This window comes from Musa acuminata, chromosome BXJ2-7 (genome assembly GCF_036884655.1).
Source record: "Musa acuminata AAA Group cultivar baxijiao chromosome BXJ2-7, Cavendish_Baxijiao_AAA, whole genome shotgun sequence".
In the NCBI taxonomy this organism is placed as follows: domain Eukaryota; kingdom Viridiplantae; phylum Streptophyta; class Magnoliopsida; order Zingiberales; family Musaceae; genus Musa; species Musa acuminata.
In genome coordinates, this window is record NC_088344.1 from 10,899,629 (window position 1) to 10,921,533 (window position 21,905).

Genomic DNA, 21,905 nt, shown 5'->3' on the forward strand with positions numbered 1-21,905 from the left:
TCCTAATATTATCAATTTTACTAATAAAAATATAAACATAGAAAAAAAAATATATAATTTTAACATCTCAGTTATATGGTAACGAATAATGACGTCGCTTTGTGGATGAGGAGGAATAACAACAACGAGAGTTAAGACAAAGGGAGAAGAGGAAGAGGATAACGTAGAGCGGTGTTGCTTTAGATCTGCATCAACGTTGATGTAGATGTTGAGCAGCCTTTTCTCGCTCTACATTTGCGTCACTACCGACGTAGTTGCTGAGTGACGTCGATGCATATGTCGAGCAACTCTTTCATCGCTCTGCATATACTTCAATATTGCTAAAAAACTACATCGATGTCTCTACAACCCTATCCTTTGGTCCTAGCCTAATGGGACAACTTTCACCCTCTCCTTAACCACCTCATATTGCTACTTCATGATCATCCACCAAGGATCTATGAGCTTCTTCGCCCGAGGAATCGCCGTGAACTCGGAGGTGAAGAGGCAAGAGCTAGAGGACGAGGAGGCCATATAGTTCAAAGGGAGGTAATAAGATCGAGATCGCAAGAAGCGCAAAGGATGTGAACCCACCATGGGCTTGCGTCAGGGATGCGGTAGTCAGCATCAAGGGAGTGGCAAGCAATATAAGTGACTTAGCGGATGTGATGAGCCACGAGGAAGTTAGTGTCGTGGGCAGATGTGTCACAAGCCCAACAAAAGAATGCTGCATTTGGCTCATAGTAGACTGTCGCTCTTTCGTCGATCTACATCCGTGTCGTCCTCTTCTTTCTCTCCATTTATCTCATTTGTCTTTGTTGCTCTCCTTCCTCATCTGCAATAGTCATTCACGGCCTATAGCAGTGTTGTTGTCTACCACCATCGAGAACATAATTAAGATATTAAAATTATTTTTATACTTTTATTAGTAAAATCGATAATGTTAGGATAAATGGACATACATATTTTACTTGTATAACTATATATATTTTAATATAAATTTTTAAGTCTAAAAATTGAGATATTAAAAAGATCTAATATTTATCCATTAAACGAAGGCAGGAGAGAATTTATTGGTTAGTGGTCTTTATATATATTTTGTAATCGGATCCTAAGCGGATTCAGACCCAACTCCGCACCTAAGAAATATTCCCTTGTACAACGAGACACGATTATCTCAAATTATCCGCAAGTTAGTAGACCATCCAAAGGACACTCTTCCTCCGGCGCAGGGATCGTCCTTCCGGTCCCATCGATCACTGGGGGATGGAATGATCTGTATCGCGATATCTCTTGTCGCAGATCGGACCATCGGAGGATGGAGAGATTCAAATGGATCCCGCAGTCCCTTCATGGAGGCGACCAAGACCGAGAAGAGGACCTGTTGGGCGAGTTCGAGGGCTCCGACTCGTGGTCTCCTCTCCAGGTCCTCCATCTTCTTTGCCGTTTTCGCTGCCTGATTGCCAATCTTTCATTTGTTTCTGATTTGCTCTTCTTGCCTCTGGGTCAGAGATTGTATGGCTTCGCGGCGTCTCTGGTCATCGGCTTCGCTTTTATGCTCTTGGTACGATGTGTCGATTCTTGAGTACCTTCTTCGTTCTTGATTGGTAAAAAGGAGATCCCTTTTTTGCTTCTGTTTGGTAAATCAAGAATCAAACAGTCCTTTGCATGAATTCGGGTGTTCTTTGAACCTATCATCCTTGTGGCTGTAAAGGACAGTGGCATTAGGTATCAGAGCTGGCTCAGAGATTTATATTGATATACAATAACAAGGAAAAGATAGAGTTGGATGCTTCCTTTTGGCTGTGATAAGCGACACTTGCTGGTTGATATATGTTTTGTTTGTGCTGAACTGTTTGCTTTCTCTTCTTTTTGCAGTCTCTTATTGTTTTCTACAGACCCATCAAATTTGGCATTATGTTCACCTTTGGAAATATACTGGCAGTAGGAAGGTGGGTCTATAAATTTGGGAGATCAATGGATTTCTTTATCTTAGATTTCCTATGAGAATCACCAATTTGGTTTTATATGAACTGTGATTCTTAGCTTTAATCACCTTTTCTTCCTTCTGTTTCTGCTACTTGTGCTCATCCTCTGTTTATTCATGCGGCAGCACAGCCTTCCTAATCGGGCCCGTACAACAAGCGAGATTGATGCTTGATCCAGTCCGCATTTATGCAACAGCTATATATGTCGGCAGTGCCATTGTTGCTCTAGTTTGTGCTCTTTGGGTAAGTTCCATCTGCTATATTATTGAAGCGTCAAAGTGTCTTAACTAGGATAGATTTTTGCCTGTATTGCTTCACCATACTTCTGAGATACTCTACTTGTCATGTTGTGCAGATTCATAGCAAAATGTTGACATTAATTGCAATTATAATTGAGATCTGTGCTCTTGTTTGGTAAGTTTTGTTATGCTGCTATTTGACAGTTTATATAACTTTGGTTCAATTATAATTATAATATCACTTATGTGGGCAACTAAAAAATAATAGTGCAACATCGTGAATGTTTTATAAGCATTTTTTTCTTCTTCTGATTAGGGTTTTTGATCACCAATCTCCTGTATGGCTGGTTTATAATGTAAAGAAACCATTGCAATCCCAAACCCCTAGCCTATGGCTATGAAAGATAGACAATCATAGGTGTGGATTTACAATATCATGATATGTACATATTTCTTGTATGATCATGTGTATTTGGTTGCATTAATCAGTGATAAGACCCTAAGGTCTTATCGTAAAAGAAAGAAAGAATGGGATGCTCTGATACCAAATGTTAAGATTCTAAGGTCTTATCGTAAAAGAAAGAAGAGAAAAGTGAATGATCACTTCGAGGGGATCGACCTCTTTGTTAATCACTTCGAGAGGATTGACCCCTTAGGATTTGTTATAAGACTTAATAATATTTTCTTGATTGATTAATTGTCGAAAATAAAGGGTTACATCACTATTTATAAAGTTTCATCTAGAATTCATCGGGACTTGGACTCTTAATAATAAATAAATATTAAATAAATCTCTACCTGATTCTAATTGAACTAAACATGCTTAATAAATATTATTCAAAAACTTAAAAAATAAAGGGATCCTAACAATCCGTTGCAAGGGCTTTTGGAGCAAAAAAATAAAAAAAGATTTGGTGTAATTCAAGCTTCGTCTAGGGAGTGGTTCCCTTTTATACTTCAGCATGAGAATTGTTTATAAGTCGAAGCATTCCCTTAGGTGTATAAGATGTCATACGGTTGGCCGACAAGGTCAAGTCATCAGCTTCCAGTACATACAATGAGTCTATAATGACTCAACTCAGATTAGCAAACTGGAGTAGGGAGAGTAACTGTTGTGCCTTTTGGAAAGGCCAGTTTGATAGGCACCTTATGCCTTTTAACTTTTGTTTTCTGAGCATTTTGATCTTTAATGAAATTACGATTTCACTTTTGCAAAAAAAAAAAAAAGTGTAGGTGATATTACCAGTCAAGGAATGGGAACTAACCTAGATAGGGCATTTAGTATTTACTAGTCAAGCGTCCATGAACTCTCCAGATTCTTGTGATTTTTCATAAGATTCTAGGTCAAATCTAATAGTATATTTTCTATTATATAAAAGTTAAATTACGACCTATAAAGTATCAATCTATTGCTCATTGTCTCAAATAAAGTTGTCTTGTTTAGATTCCGGAGCATCAACCTATCTTTTAAGAATTTAATATTGTATCAGCACTTGATTACCATCTTTTCTAAAAGAGTATGCTTGTCTAGATACTTGTTTATAGTCTTGTTACATGTACATAATTCCCACAAAATCCCAACCATAAAAGAATAGCATGACATGTATCCTGATCCAGCTTCCAATTATAGTTCCAGTAATCAGGCCTCAGTGACTTTGAAAAAAGATAATAACAAAGTCAATCAGTTAGTTTTGCTTGACATTTAAAACTGAAATATTACCTGCTCAGTCTCACTAAATCTGACACTTGTTTGTGATTATTGCAGGTATAGCCTGAGTTATGTTCCTTTTGCTCGACGAATGGTTTCAGAACTATTTATAAGTTGTTGTGACAGAGAGTTTTGAATGTGTTTGCCGAGTTATTATTTGCTAAATGTTATCCCCTAGAGGTGATGATATTGATTCCTCAGATGATATAACGCTCATCAGATGACCTTTCAGTTTGTTATCAAATCAATGCCATTGTTTGTGTTGTTTGTATCAAGTGAAATGTGAGGCATCGATGTTGTGCAAGTGTCCATAAGAGTGTTCTTCTATTTTGATTGTGGTACTAGGAACATTGATGACTGAGATACCTCAACAATTATGTTATTTCCTGATGTAGTCATTGATTTAATACAAACTTGGCATCAACTCTACCTTGTTATCTACTTAGCATCATTGGCTTTTCCTACTGTTGTGGTACCATTTTTGCAACTGATGGGTATGATTTCAAAACATAGATGGCTGAGATGCTTCAACATTTACATTTTTTCCTAATGTAGTCATTGATTTAATCCAAACTTGGCATCAACTTTAGCTTGTTATCTACTTAGCATCATAGCTTTCATATATCATGTATTACTAGGCCGAGGATTAGTCTGTGATGCCTCTACATTGAAATGGAGCAGTCATCCTTCATGGTACATCTACATCTTTGGTGAAGAGAAGACTGAACCAAAGAATAGATTTCCTAGTCAGACTGGTCTCCAACCATCAGCAATTGAACCACAGCTACATTAAAGTGAATCATGGCAAGATACAAATCATCAACTATATATGGAAGGATGAAATCTGACTAGATTAATGGACTGGATTATTTCTTTAAGCTTGGAAAAAGAGAGTCATTATAGGCACCCACCTGAAAGAAAAGTTCCAGTTAGAGCCAAGTAGCTGACCATTGAAACCTAGATATGCTGTAGGTTTCAGCTAATTTAAACCTGGTCATTGCAAGCTTGGTCACTCATACAGACTGCCATATCAATAATGCTAATGCTGCTAAAAAGTAACTAAAGTTAGCAGCAATCTACACTTACATTTCAGTTATTGACTTACGGGGTGGTTTTACTTTTTGATGTTGCAGCATAAACAATCTATGGATATGAATAATATTATTCTGTCCTCTGTTTTATCAGTGGCAAACAGATTAGGCCATCTCAGCTATGGATCTTTAACTGCTGTAAACTTCTGATATATATGGAGAACCATCATTCTAGTCGTGAAGATTATAAAAAATGCGATGATGCAAAATGGTCTCACTAGTTCATCTTTAAGATTTTTCTTCATCTGATTGGTGAGAGCATGATCCTGTGGCAATGTCCGCAAAGTATTCTTCAACTGAAACACAAAATACCAAACAAGGTCTGTCAGGATATTCTTCGAGTAAATGTCATTAGGGTGATCACTAAGTTACTTTTTTTTGTCATACTGTGGAATCCTTGCATTGCATATGACAAGAAAATTGTGAGGGTTTACATTACCTATATCATCTTGTTCTGGGGAGTCGAGCAAGATATCCGAGTCTGATGGTAAGAAAGGAGAACCATCGTAGTCTCCCAAAACTCCAAGGTCTTCTATAAACCAAAAAAAGCATTATTGTGTCAAATGAAATCAGGAAAGACAGCAGGTTACAGTAAATAACTAAAGAAGGATCATCACATTACTGATTTTAATATCCAAGCACCATATTATGTTCGAGATCACGGCGTAATAATTATAGGTACCTATTGATTTTTGATTGACAAATAATGATATGTCTACAGATCATCCTTTTATCAGAAGCTAAAAATGTAACTTTTTCTTAAGCCTGGTTAAAAGTATGTCCAGGCAGCTTCTTCCTACTGCTTCATTTGCATCATGCAACCCTTAATTTTCTGACCTTTAAGATTTACAAATTTCTAATAAGAACTTAAGGCTATATACAGAGATATCTCAAGGCCACAGGCTATATGCACATCAAGTATGTTCTAAAGGTACCCTTGCTTCCATCTTCAAGAGTCGCTCATATCCAGTTTCAAATGTGTTCTTACCACTTCCACATTTTTAGACTACTCAAGGATCAACATATCAGTAAGCATTTTTTTCTAAAGAGTTGATAGCAAATGTGAATTGGTGAATACCAGGAGCAGCATTACCTCCTAAATTTGTCAAATCTGCTGTTAGATCTGAAAGGCTGAAATTCCACAGATGTCCTAATGATCTAATTGAGTCTCTTGAGGATCCCACGCCATCTGGTCCTAGGTGCAGCTCTCCAGAATTTGCCACGTCAGATGGGAAGCTCGTATCAAGTGCTGATGCATCCATGCCTATCCCAGAGATCTCGGGTGTGAAAGGAAAATGATTGCTTGATGCCACTGAGGCAGGACTCACAGCCATCTCAGACATAGATGCACTGCATGGAGGGGCTGTATGAGTGGCTTCAGTTGTGCCACTGTCAATCAAAATGATTAAAAAAAAAATCAAAAGATGTTTTATAAAACACGAAACAAGGAAAACAAAAATCTTATATTGAACATGTTATTATTTGCTTTAAGCACAAGTTGGCTCATCGTATGATTGTAAGTTTGGAACTGGGACATAGAAAGCTGTTAGTAGAGTAAATAAGTTGCACTTGACATTAAGAAGACAGAAAAGAATAAGAATGCATTATCTTACTTCTCAGAAGACCTGGATAATGCTGCAGTTCAACATGATTCAGGATTTCATGGATTAAGTCGGATTGATCTGCAGCAAGCATTTATGCTACTTGCTACGGTCTTCAAATGTTGGAATGAGATGTATAATAGGAGAGATGCATGTGTGTGACTGTGGTGATTCACAAAGCAGTGTTTTTAAAATGGTCTCTCTTCCCAGAAGAACTAGGATGATCCTCATTAGAGTCTTCTTTATGATTCATGAAGTAAGGATTACAGAACTTTTGTGAGAGGGAGAATTGTGGTTGATATATTTTATCTCAAAACATAAAAAAAGAGGTCCAGTCTTCAAGCATCAGAGAGAAGAATTCTTATAGTAGAAAATCAGAAATCAAGTATTAAGTGATTTGTGTGCAAGAAAACAGAACTTCGAACATGATTATGCGATTGAGGGGTTCTTGTTTCAGTTATATTTCTACTACTGCACAAGTCAACAAACAGGGTTTGTCGTTTGCCATTTGATATGTTAATAGTCAATTTCACAATTCTATGGTGCATAACTTATGCAGGAAAACGTACTTGGTTCCAGAATTCAAGCGAATGGGATGAAAACTGCCTGGAGCAGGAATACCATTGACCACATGACAGCTGGACAGTCCACAACCCATGGGGTCAACATGAGGCTGAACTGTAGCTGGCATTGGGTGCTGCGGCAGAACTGGATACCCCATAGGTAAATTAACTGCACTGCAAATGAGTTGGCATTGAATAAGAATGAAATTGCAAGCAATGACAGCAGACTTATGAGAAAAACATAGATGATTCCTCCAAGAAGAGATTAGAAGCACATTCATCAGATTTTATGACAAATTATTGTTTACCTACTGGTCAATGCATAATTCTGGTAGAAATTTATATAGAAAACAGTCTGATTGATTAGCAAACTTCACTAATAATTGATATACTGAACTAACGCTTTCATAGGCGTAGGCCATTCTTGAAATGCAAAATAAGAAAATGGACAACTTGAAATCTTTATTAATCTTATTAAAATAAGAAAATGGCATTGAATAAGAATGAAATTGCAAGCAATGACAGCAGACTTATGAGAAAAACATAGATGATTCCTCCAAGAAGAGATTGTATTGACGAACAAGAAGCACATTCATCAGATTTTATGACAAATTATTGTTTACCTACTGGTCAATGCATAATTCTGGTAGAAATTTATATAGAAAACAGTCTGATTGATTAGCAAACTTCACTAATAATTGATATACTGAACTAACACTTTCATAGTCGTAGGCCATTCTTGAAATGCAAAATAAGAAAATGGACAACTTGAAATCTTTATTAAACTGAATGAACTAATTGAAATTCCTATAAGATTAAATGAGAGCACCAACTAACACAAAAACGATATTCAACTGAATGATTTCACAAATCAGTTAGTTCAACTTTGTTCCAAGGAAAGGCATAGTTGTTATTAATTCAGGTGAAAGTTAGTTTTAGCTAATCTATAAGTTGAACTAGCTTGTCAAGAATTTGGTGAGCATGAGAATTATACTTGTTGGGGACATACTGATGAAATTCATTGTAATCAAATCAAATAATTAAGTTAGAAATTAATTTTTTCCTTACTTGTCATTGTAATTTAGGAAATCTTAATCTATTTCCTTGTTTGTTAATACGAATTAAGAAATAACTATTAAGCATTCCAAATAGGATGATATCATATTTGTTAATATTTAAATAAAAATAATATGTATTAAATAGAAATAATCTATATTAAATAAATACGAAAATAAAAATAAACTTCATTTAATGGAGGCTCACCTCCTCGTATTTAAGGGGAGGGATTTCTCTCCTTCGTTCCTTACATAGTCGAGCCTTGAAGCTGGAGGAACGAGAAGTTACACCCTGTTGACGAGAAGTAGGTTTCCCTACCTTAAAATAAAAGTTTTAGTTTTTATTTTGATTCTTTAAATGTTGAAAGCTTTGTAGTTTGAAAATATTTATCAGTTCTTTAAATGTCAAAATTTTATTGTTGCATTAAAATCTATTGAAGTTTTTATAATGTTTTTGATCCCTGCTTAAGATTTTTATTTTTAGATTTAAACATGTTAAAAATTTACATGTTTTATATATTAAATATATGATATTTCCTGGCATTACAACTTATTTTTAATCTTATCTAGATTAGAATTTCTGTTAGATTAAAATATGTTATCTAAAATTTTGATATTCTTTGATCTAAAATTTAAAATGTGTTATTCTGAATGATTTAAAATTTATTTGACTAGAATATGTTAAAATTATACATGTGTTGAAAATATGATTTCTATTTGAATTTAGAAGGTTATTTCCTTATATTAAAGCTTATCTCCCAAACGAATATGTTGAAATTATACATGTGTTGAAAGTATGATTTCTATTTGAATTTAGAAGATTAGTTCCTTGTATTAAAGCTTATCTCGCAATCTATCTTTTAATGTATTATTATGTTTTTGTTTATATAATTGTTAGTGAATATATGTTGTTGTATGAAATTGGATTGAAATTGCTCACAAGTCAGGCTCAACCCATAGGTTAGGCCACAACCCACTGGCCAGGCCCAGTTAGTAGACCAGGCTCAGCCCGTAGGCTAGGCCCAACCCATGGATCAAGCCTTGGCCCGTAGGCTAACCCAGCCCAACCATTATGAGTGGTCACATGCGACGCACATAACCAGTTCATAGGCTAGGATTGGGCTAGCTTTGTGTGATGCATGCCTAATCATGTCTAATGTACATGACCAGTAGATGAGTTATCCCAATCTAACCCAATATTATTGTTGGATTAGAGCCCAAATATTGATCGAACTAAACTAGGTTTGATTAGTCTAGATCGATTCAGGGTGATTCTGAATTGATTGACTTATTCAAGTCAGTTTAACCTAAATTGAACCTAATCTAGTCCAAATTATACTAGTTTAGGGTGGTTCCACATCAGTTAAATAAGGATTAGATATCGATCCAGTTAGGTTATAGTAAATTGAGTTCAATTGGATCGATTGAACTAGAGTTCAAGTCAATTGAGAGCTAATTTGTATTATTTGATATTGATGATATTTGAAAGAGATGTTTTAAATGTGTTATTTCATCCCAATATGGACATGACCAGTGTGAGATTATGGTATTTCCCTACCGAGAGCAGGTAGGGCGATTCCCTTCAAGGATTAACGGGCCATCAGACGTGACGGTTGGACAGTTCCTCCATCCGCTATTGGGAGGAACGTGTCCCTACTTTGGCGAGTGAGGGACACCACTCCATCCGCTGTTGGGAGTGTGATATGAGTTTGTCTCCATCCGTTGTTGGGAGAACACAAACTCATCCCGTAGGATAAAACTCTCCATCCGCTGTTGGGGGAGTGCTCATTCGGGTATTTGATATACGCCAATGGGATGATTGAATTTTGATCATGTATTCATTTTGAGTTGACTTTTAGGGTTCCTACTCAGCGTTGCTAAATTTTATTTATTTTTTATTTTCAGAGCAGCATTCCTTTAGTACTAAATAGGATTTCAATGGAGAGCAGACCTTCCTCTACCGTTAGGGAGAGCCACTTGGATGATTCTTGAAGCCACTCGGATGATTCTTGAAGTTAACATCACTATGTTTAATTTTCTACTTGTGATTTGACGAATAAAATATAATAAATGTTTATAAATGATGAATAAAGTGATGTTTATCTACTTGGCTCTAAATGTGTGGAAAGATATTAAAAAAAAATCCAAGATGTGACATTCATAACCAGCTCTGGAAAAAGGGCCAAGCTCCTAATACAGATGGGCATTAATAAGAACCATAAACAAATTTTCTCCAAATTTCAGATAAAAAAACTTATAGGCAATAAAGATGAAGTCCATCAAAATGTAGCATTCGGAAGGGAAAAAGAAACAACTTTGTTACTATTTATCAGTTGTCCTAATATGATAAATTAAAATAGTAATTGTTATCAAATTTGATAAAAAGTGGAATCTTGTCCTAGCAATCAAGTCGGAAGTAACATAAATTTGCAATAACAAAACAATACATAACAGAAAATATTGGAAAACAAGATTCGTAAACAAACAGAAGAGCTTGAATGACAAGAAACATTGAACAGTGAGATATTAATAGGTCCAAGATTGGGGAGCTGTTCCATAGATGATAGCAGACACCACATGGATTTGAGGGGAAGCAGTGAAATATTGGTAGGTCTGAGATTCGGGACCTGTTCCATAAATGGATAGCAAACACCACACAGATTTTGAGGATGACCAAATTGAACCCAAACTTCAAATGATCCTCTAGAAGGTATTGAAAGAATGCAAGTAGATTCACAATGAATGAAAGTTAACTCAATTATTTTTTAAAAAATCAGGTTTCATCTCTTGGTATAAAGACAAAGTATTTAAAATTGGACATCAAGGAGATCAAATATTAATAGCTATGATTACACACCTTCGTAGAAATAACAGTTCTAGCTAGCTTTAGATTCTCAAAACACAATGCAGTTATCAAAGTTAACAAAACAACAACAACAGAGCATTACAACTTATATGTAACCCCTTTACTGAGCCTAAGAGGCATGAACAAAAATAAATTACCAGGCATATGGTGGATTCCATTTTGAATTGGAGTCAGTGGAACCTTAGGCTGGACAGGATACTTCATAAGATGGTACTGGTGCTCCAGCAAGTGATTGAACAAAATGATCTGTTTCTTCAGCTTCAGCCTTATATAATAAGCTCTGAAAAATTCTGAGTTTTCTTCTTCCAGTTTCTGCCATACTATAAAAAAAGGTATGCTGGATTGAATAAGTGTGCAATATGCTGTCAAGTTCGAGAAATACCATGAACTGTTTAAATCTTCAAGAATTCATTTTGTGTATAACGATTCTCTGGCGAGATATGATATTGGCATTTATTATTGAGTTTATTTTGCAACGGGAAGGTAGCAGGTATATTAACACTGGCAAAGTCACTGCAATTACTTATGTTATAAAAAATATGATATATGTGCATCAAATGCCCAAGGATAAAAGGAGGATGGCAAACAAAAAAAGGAGCTAGTGTCCTAGAAATGCTTCTGATATGTACAACTATCTGATTTTTGATAACCACAAAATATATTACTGCATATGTTTTTGAAAGACATGTGAGGGGGAAAAGAAATAGATTGCATGTACCGGTGGATATTTGCTTCTAGATATTGAAATTTGGAAACATAGACTACCCACCTAGTGTTGTGAAACCAGGTTCTATCCTAGCACGGCTGGACAGAGTCCGAACTACCTCCCCTCTATTCATATACAGCTGTAGACATCGTTCTATCAAGTTTTGCACCTGCAACACTATTTACAGTGAGAAGGAGATATTGAACAAGCAACCATAAAATAGACACAGTCTGCATTCATGCTATCCTTGACAAAATTTCCTCAATTAGAAGCAAATAGTAGTAGTAAATGAAACCAGAAATTGGGAGCCTTACAAGTTCAATGTCTTCACGAGAAACCTTTCTACTATTACTGCTTGCAACTGATGCTGAACCTGATTCTGCTTTAGGAGCTTCAACAACTGGGGAATTTTGATGGTCACCTTGTAAATCATGTGAAGCTTCTGATGATGGTTGTACTTCAGGTGTACCCTGAGGTTCCTATAGAAAATTTCCTTAAGAATACACGTGAAGTTCAAATTATGTAATAGAGAACATGTGTATTCCATCACATATAATGAATATAAGCAATCAACCAGAATTCTTCTACAATATAACATATATCTTGAATATATGTAAAGTTCAAATTACGCAATGGAGACCATGTGTGTTCCATCACATATACTGAATATATACAATTAACCAGAATTCTTCTACGCTATAACATAAATTTCGAAGGTTTAAATATTGTATGTGGAACAAGCACCAACTTTGAGTAAACATCATTAACCAACCTTGTTCCCAGAGTTGTCATGCAGTATTGCATTACTTTGTTGCAGCAAAATAACAAGTGGGACTCCTACTTAGTAATTAAACTTGCTATTTTATGAAGTCAATGACTTTGGTAATCAAGGCCACAAGAGCCATAATTTTTTCACGGACAGTCAGATATAATTTATGCAAAAAAATAAGATAATTTTCACCTGTGAGGTCTTCATTTCAGTTCAGCATATTAATTTAGCCAAGCTCATCTGATTCATCAAGGCAGGCATGGTGAACAGTCTGCCAGTTAGGAGATTTTTCAGGATTCAACTTGCTTCATGGTCATCTCACCAGCAGCCAGCTCCTGCAATGCAATATGTAGATACTGCTTATATGGGTCAAACAGGTTCAGAAAGAGAGCTTTCAGAGCACCGTCTTGCTACAATCCATTACTCAACATCATTTTTATGCATGGTAAACTTATTTAAGGCATCATGATTTGGTAACATAAGAATTATCAAACAGCACCTTCTGTGCAATTTTTAACATTGTGGATAGCAACAGTGCATATGATTGAAATTTAAATTAGAGTAGTGAATAATAAGTCAAATGGAATACACCAAGATGTCTCTGCCAGCAAAAGATTTCAAGGAAACCCAAACCACAGGAGCCTTAAAATTTCTACAAATGTGATGCTATGCTATATACTTTATGCAGAATATGTGGCATAAATTTCTCTGGCCAGTGCTTTAAATAATAAACCAACGCTCTAAATCATAGGACTGCTATGACTCAGATTCTTAATAAATGCAAAGAAAAAGAGCAACATAATTGTTGTTGCTGGAATTCTCAGACGGTATTAAAGAGCATTTGTACTGACAGACATCCCATCACATACTTTTTCATATGCAAGCTCACAGACTAAAAGGTGACTGGGAGTTATGAGCTTCTTCTCACATCTTATTCTTCAGTATCATGTTTCATGCTCTTAAAGTCGTAAGTTATAATTTTCAGTAAGGGTGTTCAAATTGGTTCAAGCCGAACCGTCTAAGGGCCAAACCGAACCGGATTGGAAACTGGCTCGGGCCTACCTAACTAAACCGGTTCAAAACCAGTTAATCCAATTCGATTAACCGATTTATAATTTTAAGCTATTTAAAACATATGTATTTTTTAAAAGAATCGGTTCAGACGAAATCTTGGTCCTATTGGACCAACACAACAAGATTTTGAAATTGGGCCTATGTCATTTGTGAAATTGTAACATTGAAATTGGGCCAAATTAGACCTTTGAGCCGGTTTGATTAATCGGTTTAAACTGAGTAAGGGTCTAAGGCAATAAATGCCGTTGGGATGGTACTTTTTAAATTAAAATCAGTTCTGTCTGAACCAATTAACTAAACCAAAGAAGAGCATTCCGAACCGAAACCATTTATAGCCTTCAAAACAAAACTATCAGTGAACCGGTTTGGATCGGTTTGAACACCCCTATTTTTCAGTTTCAATAGTTACACAATAAAAATCACCAAAGACCCAAAATCTGACCAAAGAGTAAAAGGCAACAGTAACTATTGAAAAAACTTATAATGCTTAAAAGGCAAGCCTGGAAGGAAAGTAATTTACATGCAGTTTAATGAATCAAATTCTGATGTTTGTAAAATAATGTGAATCCTAAGAGTGCACGCTATCAAATAAAAAATAGAAAGTGAAAATGAGAGCAACCTGATATGTAAGCATTAAGAGCCATCAAAGATGAAGTGGCCATCATATGTCTATATGTTACAAAATCAAGCCATGTAAAATTTTTATCAAAGCTGCATTCTCAAATTTGCCCAGAAATCACATTCTTTGGCATAATCTATTACTTTGTTAAAAATCATGTTTATAACAGATCTGTTTATGATTTCAGCTTGAATAAGATTTCTCTGCAATAAACAAATGGTTAACCAACTTTGAGAAATTATATGGCTCATAACATGCACATATAAAATCATCATATTGTCTAAAAGTCAATCCATGTATTCGGTTAGGATCACAATAACCCCAGACTTCATAAATATATAGATAACTAGAAACAAACATCTAGTTTTGATCAGCTTAATTTGACCATAATATATCCAGTTAGTGAAAAATGCTTGGACAAAGAAGAGGACATGTATACTAAGAAATCAAGCAAGTTCAAGGTTGTTACATGGGGTTTATACATACAAAGTTGAAGCTGCTAAAAACTTCACTAAATATAACTTGCGACATACAAACAGACTCATCCACAGATGCACAGGCCATATACGTAGGCACCAGAGGGCTAGCAAGAAATCACGAAAGTAAAACATCCATGTCACAACGATACTTTCAAAAATTAGCTATGGGTTTCTAGTAAAAGGAAGGATTATATTAAGCAACATATTAGGTGACACTCCCACTGCCTGAAAACAAGAAAGACCAAACAAATTCTTAAATATCCCACTCCCACTGCTGCAACCAAATAAAGAAAAGAAAAGAAAAGGATATCAAAGAATTTAATCTGAAAGGTAGCAATTTTTTTTTTCTGGCATCCAATACTAAAATTAAATTAACCCGCCTTCTCCGGAATAAACTTTATAAACAAAAAATAAGAACAATTATGTTAAAATATCAGAGAGGAGTACAAAAACTGATCTTTCTCATAAAGGACTACCCTGGGAAAACTGCAAATCTACTAGTTGATGGTGCCGACATATAGATTATAGATATATTTTACAGGATGGACGTCTCGATAATATGTGGCTGGCAACCAGTTTGCTAGGAATATCTTGATATCCCCGGGAAGTCATTCCCTTGAGGAAAACCAAGCACTTAAGGTGACAACTTGAACAAATCTACTGAAAATGGTTGATTTCCCATTTAAGAAGATAAAAATGTCAAAGATATGATCAGATACTCTAATATTGTCCTCCTCAAGATGTAGTAGAACTTAAGGCTAACCAACACTTCCACAATCTGCAAGCAGATGAATCTTCCATGGCTCTATGAAGACGTAAAGATCAACCAGGTTAAAAAGAAAGCACCAATAGGCGATAACGTCAAGAACTTCCCAATCCAGCAAAAACAACATGGCAGTAAGCAGTAAAAAGAGAGAAAAAAAAAATCCAAAAACGAACAAAGAACATCGGCCGCAGTAAGCAGGACATCGCACATTGACATTGAGATGGTTTTTGGCGATTTCTACCCCCAAAGGAAATCGAAAAAGCGCAAAAAATCGTCTCTCTTGCGATGCGCAGCCAAACAACAGATATCGATGCGAGCTCACCGTCAAGCAAATAGCACACGAGCAGACGGAAAGCCGAGACTTAGGGTTCCCAATACGATTCTCTATCTCCGACCGCAGAGCAAGAGTAAGACAGAGACAGGCGAGAGCGAACAAGTCGATGACCGGAGAGAGCGAGAGAGAGAGAGAAGACTGCGGAGATATCAATGACTTCCGAAACGGTAACATCGTCGACATAGTTACGTTGTCAGAGCGGCCGCATATTTTTATCTATGCGGACACATGGACTTTTGCCCTCACGGGCACGGAATCACGGGGAGAACGCTCTGTTGCCGAGCCGACCCACCCTGGAAACTTTTCAGGGGTGACGCCATCTTCGCGTTCGCCGACATTTCTCGGTGATTTCTTATAGGGACATTATTGTGCCGCAATCAGCACGTATCAAGAAGCAAGACTGCAGCTTAAGCATGGCTTCCATGAGGTCAGTAAAAGCTGCTGAGATTTCCGTCGAAGAAGAGTGAGTAGAGAGATAAAGAGTTGGTTCTTTTTGAGACCAAGTGTCGAAACAAAGCAATTAGATCAGCAACCATGTTCACTCTCACCTCACAGAGGCATATCTTGTCTTGCCACTTTGAGTTCGTCTTATAATTGACATCCACTCAAGAAGCCACTTAGAACAGATTGAATTGGGTTTGTGGTGGTAATTATGGAAGAGATGCACGACATCTCCTCCACCATGCCAAAGTCTGGTTGTTGGCCGCACTCTCTCCCTGATGGTGATGCCAAACTCCCTCCTTGCTTCACATCTACTGCTGCCAAAAGAAGGAGTCCTTTCTACTTGATGCTCATCCCCACAGACCCCCACAGACCCCCACAGAGTACTAAAGAACAAAGAAGATAGGTTGTATGGATTTCCCTGTAGGCCTACTGAGTTAAAGATGAAATGTATTCAGTGCCAACCACTTGGCTCTCTGAAGAGCATGTTTTGTGCTGCTTGCACTCGATGAACCAATTCATCCTTCTTCCATGTAGAATGGACATGAGATATTTTCTTTTGAGGAATGCGTTGACTGGTTATGGGTCAAATGGAATACCTCAGAATTCCCACAGTGTTTCATCTGCTCCACACAACTGCTCTATGTTCTATATGGACACTGAAGTGAGTCTCATGGACAGCTGCTGAAAGCAGAGAGAAGTCATAGTGAATCCACTTCTGTTTTCACATTAGATTTTGAACCTTACTTCTGGATCACATGATCAAGAATAAAAGAAATCATGAAGAAGCTGGACCAGAAATGTATATGATCTGGAAGGACTGGGCAAACAACAATTCTAACTCTGACAGCAGAAGCAGACAAAGAGCTAAGCCTATGCACTGTTCAGGGCATAATTCAGGATAATAATTTCAGCTCTCTTGTTTCTTATACACACCAAGGGATCCTTTGAATTGTTGCACTTTGTGACAAATCCAACAGAAGTGGACAATGAAAGGATGTGACAAAGTCAAAAATAATATGCATCCCATTAGGATGGGAAGAACCTACAGAGGTCTGAAGTTAAGAGTAGTACTGAGCATTCATGTCTGTGTCTGCTGGTTGAAATGAATTCTCATCATTTGCAGCTTACTCCTCCTCGGGCTGTTCTCACCAGATGATGTAAGCTTGCTCTTCCCTTCTTCAATTAAGATAACAGCAAGGATTTCCTATCTGAAAAGTCCATCTGCCCTTGCAGGAGAATTTTGCATGTCCAATGAACAGTCTGTGATAAAGAAGATTTAGGATGAGGAGAAAGAAATGAGTGCAGGTTTATGATTTCAGATACATCCACCCAGTAGATGATAAATCTGGATACATTAACCGGGTGTTGGACTGTAGAGAAGAAGATAACGAGTCTCTATCCTGTCTGCAGATGCTGCCTAATTTGCACATGGAGAGAGCTTTCTGGTATTGTGGAAGATAAGCTCATGGAGGAACTGGACAATGACACTCACCCAAGAAACATGGCAGGTCCAAGATTCTAAACCACCAAAAAGAAAACACCTATTCCATTTCCCCTCATCTGATGTATGCAACGATTCATGATGATATGTCCTGTTCTTGGATCATCCTACAGGATAAAGTATACAGACAATGCATTCATCAAACAAGTGTTCCTTTTCCCCATAAACTTCTCAGAATCTAAGTTGAAACTGTGTAAAGAATCGTTTGTTTCTTTTTCCTGAAAGCAAATCCTTGATCCAACTTCTGAATTTACAGTCCATGTCATTAGATCTCAGAAAGCTGTAGTCATTCCGAACAAACAGAGTGGCAGACATGCACCAATTTTCTTGTGCCTCCATAGATCCAGGAACATTTCTTCTCTCTGATGCCACTCCATCATTCTTCTCCTTTTGGTTCTCGCTGCCATAGGATGGATGCTACTTGACGAAAAAACTTGTTTTCTTTCTCATCAAGTTTTGGCGGAGCGGCTGGGCTGAGCATGGATTTGCACAGGGTTCAGTGATGAAGGAGATGATGCACCAATTATGGCTATGACTGATTCATGATTCAGCTTTGTTCTTATCATTTTCTTCAACTCTTATGTAATTAGTTTCTCAGCAATTGGAAAGGAAGATTGTTATTAATATCTGAGGTGTTTAGTTTGATCTAATATTTGAGATGTCTGCTCATGGCAGGGATGCATATTCTGCAACAGTCTATTTCCATGTCTCCTGTTGTACATCAAAGACGCTCATCAACCATCACCGCATACAGAGTCTTGAATACATGAAGGAGAAACACAAGCAATATACTGCTACAAGAGTATTTGACGCCATCAAATATGTTGTCAAGCAAGCTCTTGGTTCTTCTCAACCACCCTCACTTCCTTAGCAGATCTGAGAGTGGCTGCCTGAAGAATAGATTACGACAACCGAAGCATACGTTTCATTAGCAGTGACATAAAACATGATCGAGAAGCACTTTGCAACCCTGAGAGAATACCTGCTCTTTGGTTATCTCCACTGAGAAGCCGTCAACAATGGCTAAGGAAGATTTCTTCTTGTAGGTGTTTGGCTGGAAAAGCTTTTCGAGCAATCGGTCGTGCTTCTTGCTCAGGTAAGTGTCAAGCTCCTCCACGCCTTCCTTTGACCTGCAAGGTTCCACCGTGAGGGAGAAGAAGCACCAAGCAAGAGAACATAGGAAAGATGCTGTGGAACATTACAGCTCGACCCACCGATCTGCATGGAGACGCTCATACTTGGGATCAAAGTTCATAAAAACAAAATACACCTCGGTTTTCTGATCTCCCATTGCCACCACTCTCTCTCTCTCTCTCTCTCTCTCTCTCTCTCTCTCTCTCTCACGCACACACACAATCTCTCTCTCTCCATGGTCTATTTATACTAACATGAAGCAGAAGAACTTGCTTGTTGCCATAAGCTTCCCACTTACATCCTTTGATTGAGAATGGACCTTCTTCCTCAACTGCACTTTGGCAACCAAACGCATGCATTGCCCCTGCACTTGTATTATTGTTTCTTTGGGTTGCTCTGTAGTGGGAAAAATCTGACACTAAAGAGAGTTTAGATTGAAATGGTTAAAATGTTCTCCACTGACCCAAAGTTGAGATGCAAGGGGGATGATCTCCAGGGATGGAGGGCCCAGACCATGTTGGTTGGAAGGAAATCGCCATGACGAACTGCATGGATTCTAGTCTTTGGCATGGTCCCCTTGGGTTCAGATGGTCACATGTAACCCACAGGAAGTGAGAGGTGGAGGTGATGAGGAATGCAAACTCTTTGCAGGTCTCTCTGCATTAAAAACCACTCTCACTTTTCATCACCTATCTTTAGTATAAATAGAGAAGTAAGTAGGATGAATGTTTCCAAAGGAGAAAATAATCTGCTTTCTTCATTCTTTTCTCTTTTTCTTGAATTCCTGATCTAAACTTTCCCTTGTTTATTTTGTTTCTGAGGGAGTTGTCTGCACATAGGAAGAGAGAGTAAGTCCCGAAGCTTGTGATATGAGACAATGAAGTGGTTTCTTCCTCACATGTAAGTGATAGTTTGATGGTTGCAATCACTTTATTGGTGACTTTACATCATAATAGTTACATGAACAGTCATCTTTCCCAGAAGGCACTGTAAATGGTCTAGAAATGGATAGGGCGGCTGCATGCACCAAATGATCACCTGTAGGTCATGGCTATCTACATCACGAAAGCTGTGAGGACGAGCCATCCAATCCTTCTCCTAGCCTCATATGATGTACCATCAGTTCATCCTCGTGATGATTTAGCTGCTACCTTGAATGCCTATTGCTAGAAGGTGATCCACACAAAGGAAAAGCTTAGACCGAATTCCTTTTATCACGGCTTGGCATGAAAAAACTGATCGAAACTATATCATAGATTCTCTGCATGCATTGCTTATCAAGATTACTTCTTGTGATATAAACAGTTCTCACAAAGGGATATTGGTGTCAAGTTTCATCACCGAAATATATATTTTGTCCGTGAGAGAAGAAACTTGTCACGAGTTAAACTCCTCAAACACACGGACACACACAATGCCATAGAGTGTCAGGTCAACACACTCCACCATGCTCACAAGGAAGGAAGAAAACAAGGCATGGTAGAAGAAAGCAATGATAAGCTCCATGATTGTTCCAGCCACAAGCCAGAATGAGTGCTCCACCACCTAACGCTGCCAGAACAAATCATTGTCCTCGTGAATCTAAGCTTGTGGAATCGACAGTTCGGCCTTCTTGGCTTATACTGCGTCATATATTTCAGCCTCTGCTCAATGAATAGGAACACAAGCCAGTTGTGTTGCATCTGTACATGCGAGATATACTCCCAAGTGTAGAACTCAAGTTTCAATCTTTTCTTTTAGGTTCTGTTGTTTGATGTATAAACATAAACTTGGTTCAACCAATGGTACATTGTTTGTATTAGGCCCTCGAATCGAAAAATCTAGGCCCATCTCCATCCTGTGATCTTGGCCACCTACCAGTAGCCATCGTTCTTGATGTGATGCGGCTCCATAATTAGTGAGGCATTCGTACCCTTGATCTTTCGTTTCCTCTACTGTTTCTTCTACGTCAAACTCTTTGATTTAAGAACCAGAGGGGAGCATGGGAGATTCTATTTGACCGCTTCCAACTCCATTTCGACGATAATTCCACATGATGAATTCTAAGTTTGACTCGATCAACCCTGACGCAAGACCAACAGTTTTGAAGGATAGTCATTAGACCATCGTTGACTGACATCGAACTTTGCAAACATTAAAAGAATCATGCCAAAATTAATTAATCCTGTTGGAAATAGTGGAACCCCTTGTATTTGATCTCAGCTAATTGAATGGCCGACATGTTCGAAATAGCTTCGCTTTATCTCTCTAGATGCGAAAGTGACTCGGGTCATGTACCTGCAAACAAACACCTGTGCCAACCATGGGCACTGCAAGAGAGCGTTGAATCGGTCTTATGGAATTTGCTGTCTCCCTTATCGTCCTGATGCCTTGAAGCTTCAAGGTTTGAATTCAAATGCTTGATTGCGTTGTGATTGCTTCCAATTTTCCTGTTCGATCCAATGACGAAACACCTCGATTTGTACCTTCTGTCGACGCGCAGCAGCATGAGATTAAACAAACGCGTTAGTCGATGGCTTCTAAATTGTGGTGCCATCTGTGTCCCCCTCTCAATGGCGGATCCTCCTCCTCGCCTTCCTTATCTGCTACAGGCGCTTGTGGTTGAAGCCGAATCGAGAGGGGAATGCTCACATAGTACCATGAATTCAGCATGACATCATAAATCTATCTAATTTAATTATGTAAAACATACATAAACATTCAACTGTTACATTTAAATTCCTCGTTATGTGGCAACAAAATAAGTAAATAAATAAATAAATATATATATATATATAATATTATTTATGTCGCAACAAAACCCCACTGCTTAAATTCCAAAGAACAATATAAAAAGAGGCTTACCTATTTCACGTGTGGGCTCCCCGCTGTGGTGTCACGAAACCGTCTTATTTGTGTTGACCGAGCCACCAACCACGGATGAAGCAGTTTCCATTGGCCAACCGATGCGGGTCCCGTTGTTTGAACTGGCATTTGCGCTATCAACAAA

At 37.7% G+C, this 21,905-nt stretch overlaps 3 protein-coding genes and 2 long non-coding RNA genes across 11 annotated transcripts; 3 read left to right on the forward strand and 2 right to left on the reverse strand.

The window, feature by feature from the left end:
* The first annotated feature begins 1,157 nt into the window (after positions 1 to 1,157).
* Positions 1,158 to 4,351, forward strand: LOC135617195 (uncharacterized). The gene is made up of 6 exons (XM_065117188.1): positions 1,158 to 1,405; positions 1,490 to 1,543; positions 1,858 to 1,931; positions 2,093 to 2,210; positions 2,323 to 2,381; positions 3,972 to 4,351. Exons 1-6 carry the CDS (start codon positions 1,298 to 1,300, stop codon positions 4,048 to 4,050), a joined length of 492 nt encoding a protein of 163 aa, XP_064973260.1. The 5' UTR covers positions 1,158 to 1,297; the 3' UTR covers positions 4,051 to 4,351.
* Positions 4,352 to 4,759: 408 nt separating this feature from the next.
* On the reverse strand, positions 4,760 to 15,985 carry LOC135617193 (uncharacterized). Of its 6 annotated transcripts, none has more exons than XM_065117186.1 (9): positions 15,826 to 15,985; positions 12,758 to 12,900; positions 12,111 to 12,266; positions 11,860 to 11,965; positions 11,228 to 11,410; positions 7,176 to 7,338; positions 6,099 to 6,394; positions 5,445 to 5,537; positions 4,760 to 5,301 (listed from the first exon to the last, which is right to left on the reverse strand). In XM_065117186.1, the coding sequence occupies exons 2-9, from the start codon at positions 12,770 to 12,772 to the stop codon at positions 5,234 to 5,236; spliced, it is 1,080 nt and encodes a 359-aa protein (XP_064973258.1). In that variant the 5' UTR covers positions 12,773 to 12,900; positions 15,826 to 15,985; the 3' UTR covers positions 4,760 to 5,233. The 6 variants fall into 6 exon arrangements, with proteins under 6 accessions (XP_064973258.1, XP_064973257.1, XP_064973254.1 ...); XM_065117185.1 differs by having other exon boundaries at positions 5,445 to 5,534; positions 12,111 to 12,275; XM_065117182.1 differs by having other exon boundaries at positions 12,111 to 12,275.
* Positions 15,986 to 17,104: 1,119 nt separating this feature from the next.
* LOC135617197 (uncharacterized) lies at positions 17,105 to 18,406 on the forward strand. The gene is made up of 2 exons (XR_010488636.1): positions 17,105 to 17,438; positions 17,515 to 18,406. It is a non-coding gene; the product is annotated as an uncharacterized LOC135617197 (long non-coding RNA).
* A 45-nt stretch (positions 18,407 to 18,451) lies between these two features.
* On the reverse strand, positions 18,452 to 19,545 carry LOC103991638 (uncharacterized). 2 transcript variants are annotated; one of them, XM_009411148.3, is made up of 3 exons: positions 18,985 to 19,545; positions 18,765 to 18,912; positions 18,452 to 18,672 (listed from the first exon to the last, which is right to left on the reverse strand). In XM_009411148.3, exons 1-3 carry the CDS (start codon positions 19,071 to 19,073, stop codon positions 18,610 to 18,612), a joined length of 300 nt encoding a protein of 99 aa, XP_009409423.1. In that variant the 5' UTR covers positions 19,074 to 19,545; the 3' UTR covers positions 18,452 to 18,609. The 2 variants fall into 2 exon arrangements, with proteins under 2 accessions (XP_009409423.1, XP_009409424.1); XM_009411149.3 differs by having other exon boundaries at positions 18,997 to 19,467.
* Positions 19,546 to 19,675: 130 nt separating this feature from the next.
* On the forward strand, positions 19,676 to 20,703 carry LOC135617196 (uncharacterized). The gene is made up of 3 exons (XR_010488635.1): positions 19,676 to 19,816; positions 19,898 to 20,089; positions 20,222 to 20,703. It is a non-coding gene; the product is annotated as an uncharacterized LOC135617196 (long non-coding RNA).
* The last annotated feature ends 1,202 nt before the right edge of the window (positions 20,704 to 21,905 follow it).

Excerpts from the sequence above, each read along its gene's own strand:
- LOC103991638 (XM_009411148.3), bottom strand. The coding sequence starts at position 19,073 with ATGGGAGATCAGAAAACCGAGGTGTATTTTGTTTTTATGAACTTTGAT. Across the intron at positions 18,913-18,984 it reads GCAGATCGGTGGGTCGAGCT|GTCAAAGGAAGGCGTGGAGG; the intron begins GTAATGTTCCAC and ends GGAACCTTGCAG. Across the intron at positions 18,673-18,764 it reads TGGAGATAACCAAAGAGCAG|GCAGCCACTCTCAGATCTGC; the intron begins GTATTCTCTCAG and ends TCTATTCTTCAG.
- LOC135617195 (XM_065117188.1), top strand. The coding sequence starts at position 1,298 with ATGGAGAGATTCAAATGGATCCCGCAGTCCCTTCATGGAGGCGACCAA. Across the intron at positions 1,544-1,857 it reads GCTTCGCTTTTATGCTCTTG|TCTCTTATTGTTTTCTACAG; the intron begins GTACGATGTGTC and ends TTCTTTTTGCAG. Across the intron at positions 2,382-3,971 it reads GAGATCTGTGCTCTTGTTTG|GTATAGCCTGAGTTATGTTC; the intron begins GTAAGTTTTGTT and ends TGATTATTGCAG.
- LOC135617193 (XM_065117182.1), bottom strand. Across the intron at positions 11,411-11,859 it reads ACCTGGTTTCACAACACTAG|TATGGCAGAAACTGGAAGAA; the intron begins GTGGGTAGTCTA and ends CTTTTTTTATAG. Across the intron at positions 6,395-7,175 it reads CGCTTGAATTCTGGAACCAA|TGGCACAACTGAAGCCACTC; the intron begins GTACGTTTTCCT and ends TTTGATTGACAG.